Source organism: Hemibagrus wyckioides, linkage group LG01, assembly GCF_019097595.1.
Source record: "Hemibagrus wyckioides isolate EC202008001 linkage group LG01, SWU_Hwy_1.0, whole genome shotgun sequence".
Lineage (NCBI taxonomy): Eukaryota > Metazoa > Chordata > Actinopteri > Siluriformes > Bagridae > Hemibagrus > Hemibagrus wyckioides.
The window spans coordinates 25,832,771-25,847,273 of NC_080710.1; the positions used below are offsets into that span (position 1 = coordinate 25,832,771).

Below are 14,503 nucleotides of genomic sequence, written 5' to 3' on the forward strand. Positions count from 1 at the left end.
TCATTCATTTTCAGTATATGCTTTATCCTGGTCAGGGTCTATGTGGATCAAGAGCTTATCCCAGGAACTCTGGGCAAAAGGCAATGAAATTCCAATGCATCAAAGGGCACCATACTCACACATGGCATTTTTGACACTAAGAGGAAACCAGAGAGGAAACCAACACCGACACAGTGTGAACATGTGAGACTGTACACTTTAACCCAAGATTAAGATTGATCCAGGGATCCTGGAGCTCTGAGGCTGCAATTCTTGCTTCTGCACTATTACATGTCAGAGTCACTGATTTGACTCCAAGTGAATAAATGTTTTCACATGATGTTCCAACAGCGTAAAGCAAGTTGCGGGTTTAGTTACGCAGTTACACAGATCATGGACTTGACTTTGTATCTTGTGGCCACATCATCGTTCGAACCCTCAGTTGTGGTACGCTGTTGACGGTTTGCAACAGAGTTGACCGAACAGACCACACCCTCATAAAAATAACAGCATTTAACAGCTGTGTTTAAAGAAATACTGCAACAATTTCAAGCGCTCTCTATATGCGCATATTTGTGATAACCACAGATAATATATTCATAATGTTTCCCTGCTGAGGAAAGATCTGCAAACCCAGTGACTTGGCTGAATGGCTTGAAACTCACTTATGACGCAAGATTTCAGTCAAGAAAATGGGTGATTAAATAAAATAAATGCTAAACTAAATGGGACTTTTATGTAAGGACTAAAACACAACATGACATACTGTTATAGGAAAAATACAACAATGGGGTGGTTTGTTTTATTCAATAATGACGCTTATTATTAATTAAAGAATGCATCTTACTATGTTTTTTAATTTATAGCTACATTAGACATTTTAAATAAATTAGGTCCTGTCCACATTTATGTTATAAAAGCTAGAAAGAGTTGTTTAATCACCAGACTTTCTTTTATTCTCTCTGTTCCAAAAATATGTTAAATATTTCCTTAGGGAAAGCTGCACAGTCTGTGCTGATAAGTGTTTCATTTTTGGCAACAGCACTTAAAAAAATCTGTTTACTGTTAGTTTGAGATTATGTGGAGTATATCCACTATACAAACCCCTGTTATTTAATTATTGGTATAGAGACAAAAAAAATTTCATAACAAGCATCTAGTTAAATACTCATGCCAAGCATTTTGTCATATTCTTGCAGGATTCTACTACTTTATCTACGTTGTAAGAGTAACCACAATTTCTTCCAAAATAAGTCCCATCTATGAAAAGGCCCATTATATAGATTTAGAGATTTTACAGATTTAATTTATAAATTCCTTTAATAAAAATCATGAATGTGTTCCACAAGAAGAAGCACTTCACTGCCCTGACAATCACCCTTAGACTTTCATCATGCAGTACATCATAACAAGTGAGTGAGTGAACTCTTCTTTCTCCTCTTTCTTTGTAATGGAAACTCAGCTGAAATTTATATCTGTGATCATCACATACACTACAGAGTGAAAAACAATGAAATGAAATATTCCTTCAAGAGCTTTAAATCTGACCAAAGGCAATTTATTGGGCTGACTTACCAGGTTTTTTATAAATCCATGCATAAAACATGAATTTGTTGCTGCTTAGTTATTTAATGATTTGAAGACATAAAATCATCTGATTTCTGGAATTCAAGTCTCACATAAGTTGAGACTATAAGTCAACATCTTGGTTCAAGCCTGCTGTCTAAAATTAATTAATGAATGAATTAACGAACTGACTAATGGTTTGTGTTTTTTTAAGAAAGAAAGAAACTTGCTTTTTTTTCACTAAACACATGCCCTAAGCATTAGGAATACACACAAAAAAAGTATAATACATGTGTCAGGAATGCTTGATGAATTAAAACAATATGCTCTGTTAAAATGCTTTCATATGCACTTGTCATGTGGATGTGGTGTTTTCCCTTTTTCCTTGGGGTCGCAGAGTACAAATGGTGTTCTATGATCTGATTTTATTCTTCACATCAACATGAATGATGTAACAAGGACGCAGGGAGAGATGTTAGATTATCCTAGATCAGCAAGCTCGCACAGAGACAATTATATGCATGACCCAAGGTTTATAAAGTACACCATCAACTAAGGCTCTATTGTAAGTCTCTTAGACTTCCTGAACGAAATTAAAATGGCTGACCTCCATCACCGGAAACTTTATTGTGCTGTGAACTGCAAAACAGGAACCCGAGCATAACAAGTATGAAACTCGTATCTGTCACTTTCATTGTCTTTGCGGAGCACAAAAAGACAAGGTCTATTACTCTTTTAGGAAATGTGTGCTCTATGCAGTAAAATATAAATATTTCTGGGGGAAAAAAATCAAACAGTGCTTAAAGAAACGAAGATACATTCCTGCTTACCTAGTCCATGGCTTTAAAACTGCATGAGAAGTCTGTAACATTTTTAATTGTTGGCAACTTTCCCTTGTGAAGGAACATATTATAATATGGCCAAACCACAAAACTTCTGAACTTTATAAACGGTCTTGGACGAACACATCTAATCATTCATTACAGATCTGAACACAATCTGTGTAGCATGTCTAATGTCTGAAGAGGACTGTTTGTCCGGGAGGGGATTTGAGAAAATTCTAGGTACAACTACTACTTTTTACTTGTTTGTTTGGCTCGCATGGTACCAATCAGTGGTGTGTTGGCTGTCTGGAACAGGGTCAAATGCCAAGCCCAAGAAACCCTTAACAGCCAAATGCCTCAACAGCATGCAACAGAAGAATGTTGTGTACTTCCTCTTTTTAAGGTCTTTAGTACACAGATTACCTGGGGGTATAGCAAATGAATAAAAATTATACTGTAACAAGGAAAACCTTTTGCCTCAGCTATGGCTGTTTTAACGCAACTTGATATGAATTGTGTGTGTTTTATTTTGCTATTAAGACGCGGCCAATAAGAGACCATACTGGTTCATTATCTGATGAAGTTTAGACATACAGTCAAGTATTATTTAGACAGAACAGATGCTAGGTATTGGTAAAAATATGTGTTTACATTTTTAAAAAAAAAAACACTTTTAGCTCTCTGGGAAACTTCCAGATTATTTGACCATTGTGAACTTCCATTTAAAACATGTTTATTAATGACTTTCTTCAAAACAAATAATTTATTACATATCTTTCAGACATGACTGTCCCTTTCCACTATTCTAAATCAGCTTAGCTGGAAAGTTGCTGGCCACCCAGTGTGAATAGACACCCACAGAGGCACATGGGGAACGGTTAGCAATCGCATCTGTATTAGTACCATCAACTGCCGGAGCTGCAGCTACAGACATGACATAGTGGCCAGAGTTAGTGGGAAGCTCGTCCTCCTCCATTTGCTCAGGGGAGAGCACAGCAGAAGGGAGGACCGCTGGAGCGTTTTCTACAGCAGAATGTGCTGAAGTAGAGGATGAACTCTCTGAAGCCTTTCTAGCGGAATCGGGTTCAAGTGGCAGTGCTGGAGGCCTCAAGCTTGATATCCTTTTCCGTATAGCCCTCAAAGTGATAGGGATAGACATGCACCTAGAAAGAAAGGACTGGATAAGCACATGTATAACACTTCCGTTCATACTCGTTTTCATTACAGCTATATATATCAATTTTTAATCACAACGAAAATACTGTGCCTTTCCAATACTGATATTGTAAACATTCCTATGAAATGAACTTACAAACCGGTTTCAGAGAAATTGTGAATGGTGTGGATAACTAGAATTTCATTGGAATGAAATATCCAAAACAACAGTCAAAATATTGATATTTTGTCAGCCACTATAATGTGTTTTAGTAAAGTTCTGGACCTCTACAAGTCACCAGAACAGCTTCAATGTGCCTTGGCACAGACCCCACAAGTCTCTGGAACTGTACTGTAGCAATAAACATCATGCTTCCAAGAAATATTCCATCATTTGGTGTTTTGGTGGTGGAGAAGAGCATTTTCTAACACATCACTAAAGGTGTTTAATTGGGTTGAAATGTGGTGCTTGGAAGGCCATATCATTATAATTCAAACCTTTTTCCTCCTCATCAATTCAAAAGTGATCCGGTAGAAGAACTTCGTACTGATCTGCAGTAACGATTCTCTCTAAGCTGAGGATAAGTCTATCTGAATCATAAAACCACTAGGTTTTAAATTCAATTAAATCTTTTCATAGTTTATGTAGTGCTTTTAACAATAGCTATTGCCACAAAACTGCTTTACAGACTGATATAAAGTTATATTTTGAACCCTTATAAGCAAGTCAGTGGCAATGAAAATTTCCCTCAGATGACTGAGGAAGAATCCTTGAAATGAACCAGACTTAAAAGGGAACTTGTACTTTTCTGGGTGACACCTCGAATAGTTGGATTATAAATCATTACACAACTGCACACTACAGAGGTAAACAGTACAGAGTGTGCTGAAAGGAACATCGGTACGAGTGTAAGGATTTTTGAAATTTATGCTTGTAAAGTTTCAAGCAAATGAAACACTTCATAGTATTCTGAAAGCGAAGATCAGCTCATCAAACAGGTGGAATCAAGTGTGTCTCCTGCTTGACTGGAATGAAACCAGCACCCACACTGGCCCTTTGAGGATAAGACTGGACACTCCTGCTTTGGGTTATCCAAGTGAATCCATCAGCAGCTACCTAATGCTTTTTAGGGTATCCCTGGGGTACTATCCACAGCAGTTTTCAGGTTATCAATGTCCTGCTATCAGCAGCATGTGATTCTGAGCTAAATCAAACTCAGAGAAGAAGTACATTATGTAAGTAAAATGTATCAGGCAGGTCCAGCGGTCTGAAGGAGTCGGTCACTGGCATCTCACCAGAAGTAGCATGTGTTACTTGAGAGAGAGAGAAAGACTTTTCCACGCGTCAGTTTTGTGGGATTATTTTCTATTTTTCCATGATTATCTGTTGATGGATACATGATATAATGTCATTTCATAATGTCAACTATTTCTTCACTCATGAGGTACATGTGTCTGTTCTTTGGGTCATGATGTTTTAGTCCTCGCTCATATTTTGCCTAGACTTGGGCATCATCTATCTGTTCTTGCATGTCCTTTAAGCTCCTGTCAACAAATCAGTATAAAAGCCAGCTGTATCCAACTATTTCTTAGACAACAGAACGCTCAGATTTTCTTCATGCATGCAATAAACCGTGTCTTATTATACCCTGGCTCTTGGTCTCTTGCTTCTTCAGTCGTTTTACTGCTGATGAAACTGCAGTATTTGGATGATCATCCAGAAAGATTTACAACAGATTCTAAATTATTTCCTAGTCAATAACATTACATATAATTACAACTTTTTATTGATTCCAGCACTTTCTAAAAAAAATCTATTTCCTATCTTTCTAACGGTTGTCGTATTTATCTGGGAATTATCTGAGACATCACTGGCTAATCACGCTGAACAAGAAGCACATGATAATTATAGCTTAGAAATTGTTCATGACCATGATCTGAACTTCCTTAAATACAGAAATGTTTTAATGTGCTTTGGAAATGGGGGAATAATAAGTAAAAAAAGGAATCCTTCAGTGTGTTTTCATAAAATGCAAAACTTACATGTAGTATGTTTTAGTCATATCACGGAATCCTAATTTTCATAATATTAAAGTTTAAAAATGACTAGACATGAACACATATGCAATATAGTTAAAACTTTGGTTACTATATTGATAAATTTAACAAGATAGGATTGCAAGAAAGTGTCTATTTGTATACCGTGTGAGGACTCTGGAGATATAGCCATCTAGAGAGTGATCCACTGGACCAGGCATTAGGAGCCTGCAGCACAGCCGACGACAATCCACCACCGAAACAAGCACTAGGTTCCAATAAAGAGAATAGAGAGGACAGTAAAAAAAAAAATCAAACAGGACTTTGTGTGTAAACTATGAAATATTGAAATTGAAAGGTTTCATCCACATCAAATAAGCACATACAAACTGCCAGTGTCTCACTGTCCAGGATGTTGAAGGTCACAGAAAAGCTGCAGTCAGACTCGGGTAAGATTTCACAGCTAAGGTCAAACTCTATTTCTGCCATAAAGACATTCACAGGTTCAGGCAAAGACATTAGAGTATAAATTCAGTTAGCTTCTACATGCATGGGTAGCATGTTACCTGGTTGGTGCTTAAGGCCGGTGATGCAGCTCGTCAGTAGGGTGTTGACGGCAGACTGATACCGGAGGAGGTCCAATAAGGCAGGCACGTGAGAAGGATGGGTGAAAGGAACTGTGTGAATCAGGGATCCTCTCCAGAAGTCACATTTCCATTCAGCATCAGCGAATAAATAGCTGTGAAACTCAGCATCTGGGAGAGACTGAGAGCAATTTCCAAGGAAGTACACATTTAATAATGACGGGCAATTCCTTGGCAAATTAAATCTGTGTCTTATTCAAACCTAAAACAAAATTCGTTAAGGTCACATGACCCTCTACTGCACATTGGTGGTATCATGGTGCCATGTAGGATCCAAGAAAAACCCTTCACATAGACAGCTTTTGACATGTTCTGCTATATATAGTTCTTAAAATGACAGGCTTTCCTGAACTGAAATATATTCCACTTTTGCACATATCCCAGGCACAACTAGTCTGTTCTGGTTAACCCTGAATGTCAAGAGGGAAGAAAATTCTATTCCAGTTTCACTGAACGACGTCAGTCTCACCTCTAACCTAATCTACTGATAGAAAAACAACATTACTGCTAAATATTTTTCAAAAGGAACACATTTACAAATGAGAAATGAGTTCTCACTCTGATCAAGCCTGTGTCTCATCACCTGAGGTAAAAGTTACATGGAGCACATCACTGTACCTTAACTTTTTCGTTACTAATGTTGAAGTAATTGCTGTTTATTTCAGCCAGCCTTATTCAGTGGACATCTGTTGTCTATTTATTAGGACATTAAAACTTTTCCACATTGTTTTGGAGAAATGTATTAAAATGTAGAGAAGTATATTTTTGTAGAGAAGTATATTTTTGGCAGAAAACTTGTTTTGGAGAAATGTATTAAAGTGTAGAGAAGTATATTTTTGTAGAGAAGTAGATTTTTGGCGGAAAACTTCGATCAAAACTTTCATTATTTTTCCAAAATTCAGCCACAGAAATATTTAAAGGGTTTTCCTAGACCACCACGTATACCGGATGCTGTAAAGTATTTGTAGACATGTATGCTTAGATCTAGTTACAGAAAATAAAATCATGAGAATATAATTGCTTTGACAAATGTACATGTGCACTATTATGTTTTACATACCACAAGAAAGTGAGCATCGTTTCCATCACATGATCTCTTGTCCTTTAGAGCACTAGACTGGAGCAGCTGGAAAAGTGGCTCCCCCTGCAGGTCAGCATCTGGGGGAAGGTCTAGGGATGATTAACCGGAATCACTGTTAGCATTCTCAAGGACGACCTCAAGGACATGTTAATAAGTGCCAACGCAATATTTTATTCTTTGCTACTACACTCGCATGCCGTTTCAGCTTTAACCAGAGTGTATATAAATCAAGAGTGTATATCAATCTAATTAAAGACAATTTTATTCTGTTAGTGCTGATTGAGATTAGTGACCTGTTATTTGGCTCATTTTGTGGATGAAGGAATTGAGCATGGGCACTGGTGGCTTGAATTTGAGCATAAAGAAGGCTGGCAGCAACTCTGAGCATGCATCAGAGAGCGGGATGAAAGCAGGAAGACTGAAACATGATGAGAAATATATTATTTAAATTAAGACATTACAAATCGACATAGAGAGTAAGAACCAAAGAGAGGGAGAGGGTGAGAGATAGACAGAGAGAGAGAGAGAGAAGGAGAGAGAGATGGGGAGGGAGGGGGAGAGAGAGAGAGAGAGAGAGAGAGAAATAGAGGGGGGCATGGAAAAGGAGAGGAACAGAGAGAGGGAGAGGTAGAGAGAGAGAGAGAGAGAGACGGGTCCCCGTCGTCTCATGACTCAGGAGCACATAATACCAACAGCAAGGAATTAATTAAATATAAACAATTATTTGGTCTTAGCATTCAGCACAATGATGCATGGTTCAAGTATATGAATGATTTATTTTTCAGAATTTATTTTTAACCGATTTAATTATACATATATTCAGTCCTTTATATAAGCCAATACATCCTGAAAAATGGCTTCTGAAAAACTCACCCAAGGGGAAATGTCACTGAAGACATTTACAAAAGCAGTAGCAAAACAGGGTACTGATGTTTACAGGTACTAGCAAGGAAAATGTAAAAACATACTGTTAAATTTTTCACACCTGCAAATGAGTGTGTGTATGGTATCCTGTGATGGACTGGCATGGCAGACAGTGTGTATTCCTGCCTTGTGGTCAATGTTCCTGGGATAGTATCCATATTCACTGTGACTCTAATTGAGATAAAGCACCTAAATGAATGAATGGATGGATGGATGGACGGACGGATGGATGATTGGGATTTTAACTAATGATAGTCTGTCATTATTGAGACCTTTTTCTGTCAGAGTCTGCATTCTAATTTAACATCAGGTAGCTAGACCATCTCAACTTAAGACCATTTAAAGTAGCCAGCAATTCATTTACAAAATGTTAGCTACAAAACCCACAAAACATTCTGAACTCAGAAGAGTCCTATATCTCAATACACACCCTTGTGAGTTCACTTGAGGTGGTGTAGGAATCAGAGACTCCATCTGCAACCTGTGTGTAGTGGCACTGGCACCCACCACTAACACAGCACTCTGGCTACGGCTGCCCTCCCCTGTCACAGGAAAAATAAATCAGCCAGGAATCCAGCTTCTGTAAACTCATTACAGCACCACATATGCCTATAAAAAGCATAGCATTTGTGATAATAACCCTGAAAAAACAGAGGGTTGTCTTGATCTTTATGTACCTGGATGTAACCTCTCTATCAGAGCGTCTGAGGGACTGATGTAGTACTCAATGCTCATTGGGCTTCCTGGTAGGAAAGGGATATCATTACATTCTATACACAACTCCATTCATTACCAAAAGCATCGACTACACCAAAAGCACTTTACCTTCACTGCCAGGTGTAATACTGCCAATCCTGCCATTCAGAACCATATCAACATGAGCATCACTCTCTATCAAATGCCTGAAAATTAAACACAGATGCTTTTTTTACTCAGGCAAGGATTTACAACACATTTTATCTGACATACTAAAATACTGCCTTCTTCCCACCTTGGTAAATTGGAGATTTTTAGTAGGTCTTTCTGAAGGTGCTGAATGGATGTGTAGACCTTCAGTTTGGTATCACTGTGGGATAAAATGTTATGAAAAATAAAATAAAATAAAATCTTAAAATAAGTCAGCATTATTAATCAATGCTCTGTGAAATAATACCTGTCGCCTGGTATGTTACAGAGAGATGCAAGGTCATCCATCTTGAGTGAGAATTCCTGAAATTTCTTCATCCTATATTGATATAAAACGTCAGCATTCAGTCACTGACCACTTTATTAGGTATGCCTGCATAATCAGGCAGTTATTTATTCAGCCAATCATGTGGCAGCAGCGCAATGCATTAAATCACACAGATATAGCTCGAGTTAATATTTACCAAGATCATATGGAAAATAATGCTCACAGGAAAGCTTAAATATTCACTGATTACAACCATGGTGAGCAGAAAAGCATCTCAGCATGCACAGCACACTGAACCGTGAGGTGGATGAGCTACAACCGCAGGAGTCCTCGTGAACATCTACTCACTTCAAGCAGGAACATGTGGTGGAACTAGTTGGATAATTTTTTCTTCCTAATATTGTCTCAGGGAGTTTTTAGCTTGCAGCTGTCACCGCTGGTTTGCTCATTAGGGATACATTTAAAATGTATAATTTATATTGTCATGTCATGTCATTGTCATCCGCTTATCCATAGCCGGGTCGGGGGAGCAGCAGTCTAAACAGGGATGCCCAGACTTCCCTCTCCCTAGCCACTTCCTCCAACTCTTCTCGTCAGCCGAGAGACATAGTCCCTCCAGCATGTCCTGGGTCTTCCCCAGGGTCTCTTCTCGGTGGGGCATGCCTGGAACGCCTCCCCTGGGAGACGTCCAGGAGGCATCCGAAACAGATGCCCAAGCCACCTCAACTGGCCCCTTTCGATGTGGAGGAGCAGCGGCTCTACTCCGAGCTCCTCCCGAGTGACAGAGCTCCTTACCCTATCTCTAAGGGAATGCCCCACCACCTTATGAAGGAAACACATTTCGGCCACCTGTATCCGGGATCTTGTCCTTTTGGTCATGACCCAAACCTCATGACCATAAGTGAGAGTAAGAACGTAGATTGACTGGTAAATCGAGAGCTTTGCCTTTCGGCTCAGTTCCTTCTTCTCCACAACAGACAGAATTTATATTCTGAATTTATATTTTTCTGTAAACCTGCTTTGCGACATTAAAAAACTTGAACCGAATTATTCTGAATAATTGCATGAATAAGCAGGTGTACAGGTTCTCCTTTAAAGCTGTCAGTAAAATATTTCTGTTTTTTTTTTTTTGCATATTATTTACATTTTTCTGTCTGACTTTTTTTTACTTACAAAACAGAGATATTTTCTGCAGTAATTTCTTACCTTAGCAACTGACAAAGCAATGCGTTTGACTGAAAAAGAGAAATAAGTAATTGGTCAAACACCAAGAACAAGCAACTGACTCCTCATAACACGTTTGCATTCTTTATACCTCAGGAGCTTCTCCATGCTTAGCGACTTTCACATCCTCAACCTCTCCCCCAGGCAGCAACAGCACTTCCACATAGAACAGATCAGCTGTCAGATAGCATGCAGTCTCTGTGGGACTCAAGTGGGAGCCCAGTCTACAGAGGTCAGACGTTCAGCATGTAGTTAAAAACGTGTGTATAAACTACACATGCATGGTTTGGTTTGTCTCATTGTTTCACTAAGTATACACAGACATTTTTATGACCTCTACGGGACTCTCCTCACGTCCTAACTTAAGGCAGGCTTACACCGACTGTTATCACCACAAGTCATATTACTCAGATACAGTTTAGATGAGGTTAGAGATAACGTTGACATCTTTTATGCAGAGTTTCTTGTGAATAAAAAACAGAGCCAACTTGTAAAGCTTTAAAGGTGAAGTATGTAATTTTTTTTAAAGCCAGAGACAAAAAATTATTTTATTTTATAACATTTAATGTTCATACAGTGAAAAACAGTGATTTGGTATATTATGGCTGACTGTGTTAAGTGGATATTAGCAGAGAGATGACAGAGTAAACAGATAGCTTCTTGCAATATGAAAAGCACTAGATTCAGCAACTTTCCCACACTTTTCTACAGTCTCTTCAGCTCATACTCTGGCTCCTGAAGTCTCTATGTTCGTGCTTTGGCCCCAACAGTCTCTAATGTTCATATTATGGTTCCAATAGTCTCTACAGCTCATGCTCTGTCTCCTTCAATCTCTGCTACTCATGCTTTGGATCCAATATTCTCTATTGGTCATGCTCTGGATCCTACTGTCTCTACTGCTTATGCTCTGGATCCAATCGTTTGTGCTGCTCATGCTCTGGATCTTATGGACTCTACTGCATATGCTTGAACTTCAAAAGTCTCTACTGCTCATGCTCTAACTTCAATAGTCTCTAATACTTGTATTATGGTTCCTACAATCTCTACTGCTCTTGGTCTGGTCTCAAGTCAGTGGCCATTTTTGGTGTCAAAGAGGTGAAATGGTAAATCGGTGACATCATGCTGTCTATTTAGCAGCAAGAATACCAGGGAGATGGTCATGCTCTGGATTCAACAGTCTCTACTGCTCATGCTCTAACTTCAACAGTCTCTACTGCTCATGCTCTCACTTCAACAGTCTCTACTGCTCATATTATGGCTCCTACAATCTCTACTGTTCTTGCTCTGGTCTGAAGGCAGTGACTGGCCATTTTTAGTATCAAAGGAGGTGAAATGGACATCAATGACATCATGCTGTCTATTTACCAGGGAGAAAAGAGTTTTTTTCAACTGCAGATATAATTCCCCTAGGCAGACAGAAGAATGCTCTAAAATTACAAAGAGCCCTACAAACCAAAAATAGTAGCTGTAATTAAACGTTACAAACCCTCTCTGTTTGGCAATCATCTCCAATCTGGTCACCATGGCACTCAGAGAGGTCACTATAAATTAATACAGACACAAAAGGAGCACCTCATCATAAAAAGATTCATTATTGTTGGTCCTAGTATGCATAGAAAAACTGCTTTCTTGGACAGTATATAGTATCATATAGTAGTATTTGTTCCTTACTGAAAAGAATATAAATGGAAGCCTCTTTACGGTTTTAAATACAGCCTTAATAATTCCCCAGACAGACAGAAAGACGAATTTTTACTGCACCATTTTTTAACCGTTTTCTCCCCCAAAACTGCATTTTTCACTATCTCAGCATGATGGATGATGTGCTGGAGATTATTACCATTCTGAGCTTCCTGGAGTTTCTGCAGGCATCTCATGATTGCCTCAGAGTGCCTGCTGTCTGCTCTAGATTTATCCTGAAAAGGCAAGGGAAATAAATATATCCATTTATTTAATTAACAATGTTTTAAGAGACTAAGGACACTGAACAAATTTGTATATTATATCAAATGACCAGCAGTTATGTAGAAGCATTTTGATGAGCTTTGCTAAATGCATTACAGACTTGAAGAAGAATTTCATGACCCCTCAACATTACTATTGTTCAGTTTGAGACTGTATATTGGGAGTGATCATTTTTGGGCTTCAGCTTAGCTGTTAATTCTCCTCTGGGTAGAAACTCCCAGGCCTTTTAATGGTTATATTTAATAACGTCAACGGACCAAGGCCAAAAAAAATCTGGGGTTACAATGTAGAAACTTTTGGGTGGTGCTAGAAGTTTAATTTATGGCATTCATGTGGTTTAATTATTACCATAAATCATTGTTTAACTGCTAACAGACAAAGAGCTGTACTACACACACGACCATACCGTTTTGCTTTTCCACCCTATGAGAGAAAACTTCATGTTGTTTAAGGTTCAGAGATCATTTACATTAAGTCAAATGAAACCCATTAATAAATGTGTACAGTAAATTAAAGTCACACTGGAAATATAAATTCATATTCTACAGCAGCTTTGAGAGAAATGCCTGTATGAGCATGCAGAAGCAATACGTTCCTCTCCCAACCTCCAGAGAAGGAAGCAGCTGTTTACGTATTAGTTTGGCACATGGCTGTTCCGGCCACAATAGCCATACTTAAGTCCTGCATCTGGAAAACATTTGTTAGCTTGTGCACGCAACTCGCTCGGCAGCACAGCAGCGGTCAGAGCACTAGGCTATCACTTGCGTAACTGGTTAAGACATGGAATATCACACAGACGAGCATATGGCTGCAACCAGCAGATGGTCAGTATTACTCTCAACCTTGAGCTAAATCACACCTTACATCATCATGTGTCTAGCAGGTTCTTAATATTCATGTGACAACTTAAGATTGAAGTTTTTCCTACCATGCATCTGTGCACCAGCTGAAAGGTCTCAGTCCATGGTTTCTCTGAGTATTTGGAGTTTAATTCAGATAAATAGGTCTTCTTCAGGACTAGGGGGGTCAAAATAACAGTGAATGAGATTAAATATATTTTTTCCCTGTATGGCCCTGTGGTTTTAAAAGCAAGACTCATTTACCCACAACTCTAGATATGTGTTCCATGTTTGTTAAAGTCCATAAAGTTTATTGTTCCTCTTACCATCCACTTTTGATTCCATCACAGCTCTGTTTTTGGTTTCTACTGTAGCTTCTTCTAATGAAGAGTGAGAAAACAAGGCATTTGCATTTAGAAATAAATCAGAGGCAAACTTTTCAAGTAAGGAAACAATATCCTAATGCTTTAGCTGTCCTATTGTGTTGTTCTCCTCATTATAAATGAACTACTAAATTGTTAATACAGACGGAAAAACACTACAAGCACCTTTCAAAACTTAAGCATGGCTTACTTGCAAGCCTTTTTACGCATGCGCAGACGCATCCTATCAGCGCGTCTCCACGCTTGTTTCTACAGCTTTGCTGCTTCCTGTTCGAATCCAAGAATTTGGGAGTCGACTCCGCATCCTATCGCCAAGCGTTTAGGATCAATGGAGTCGATTCAAAGAGTCGGATCCACAAAACATTTTTTTTCCAGGCTGAAGATGAACTCAATGAACTTTAGGTCCAGTGCTGAATGAATCGGCGATCTATTGTCAGCTCTTCAGAGACTAGATTGTCGATCTAATGTCACTATTTTTATTTATATGAACTTTGATTCGGATATTCATCCGGTTCATTCGTTCAGTTTAGTCTCATATTTCCCTTATGGCCAACTTTAGATCATGAAGTACCTTCGCATTAGCAACGTTCATTAGCCAAATCAATAATAATCTCATTTTTGTTACGATATTCCATTTTATATTATTTTATTCTGATTTGTTTTTTAATGCTGATGTTAGAAGCACTGAGACATACTTTCTGACGTATA

At 38.5% G+C, this 14,503-nt stretch overlaps 1 protein-coding gene across 1 annotated transcript; it reads right to left on the bottom strand.

The window, feature by feature from the left end:
• Positions 1 to 1,861: 1,861 nt before the first annotated feature.
• Positions 1,862 to 13,981, bottom strand: zgc:111976 (mediator of RNA polymerase II transcription subunit 1-like). Its single transcript, XM_058380367.1, has 17 exons — positions 13,739 to 13,981; positions 13,502 to 13,590; positions 12,449 to 12,524; positions 12,095 to 12,149; positions 10,700 to 10,832; positions 10,591 to 10,619; positions 9,364 to 9,435; positions 9,202 to 9,276; positions 9,036 to 9,112; positions 8,888 to 8,953; positions 8,641 to 8,752; positions 7,580 to 7,704; positions 7,266 to 7,375; positions 6,128 to 6,326; positions 5,948 to 6,043; positions 5,727 to 5,829; positions 1,862 to 3,532 (listed from the first exon to the last, which is right to left on the bottom strand). The coding sequence occupies exons 1-17, from the start codon at positions 13,755 to 13,757 to the stop codon at positions 3,175 to 3,177; spliced, it is 1,794 nt and encodes a 597-aa protein (XP_058236350.1). The 5' UTR covers positions 13,758 to 13,981; the 3' UTR covers positions 1,862 to 3,174.
• Between the last annotated feature and the right edge of the window lie 522 nt (positions 13,982 to 14,503).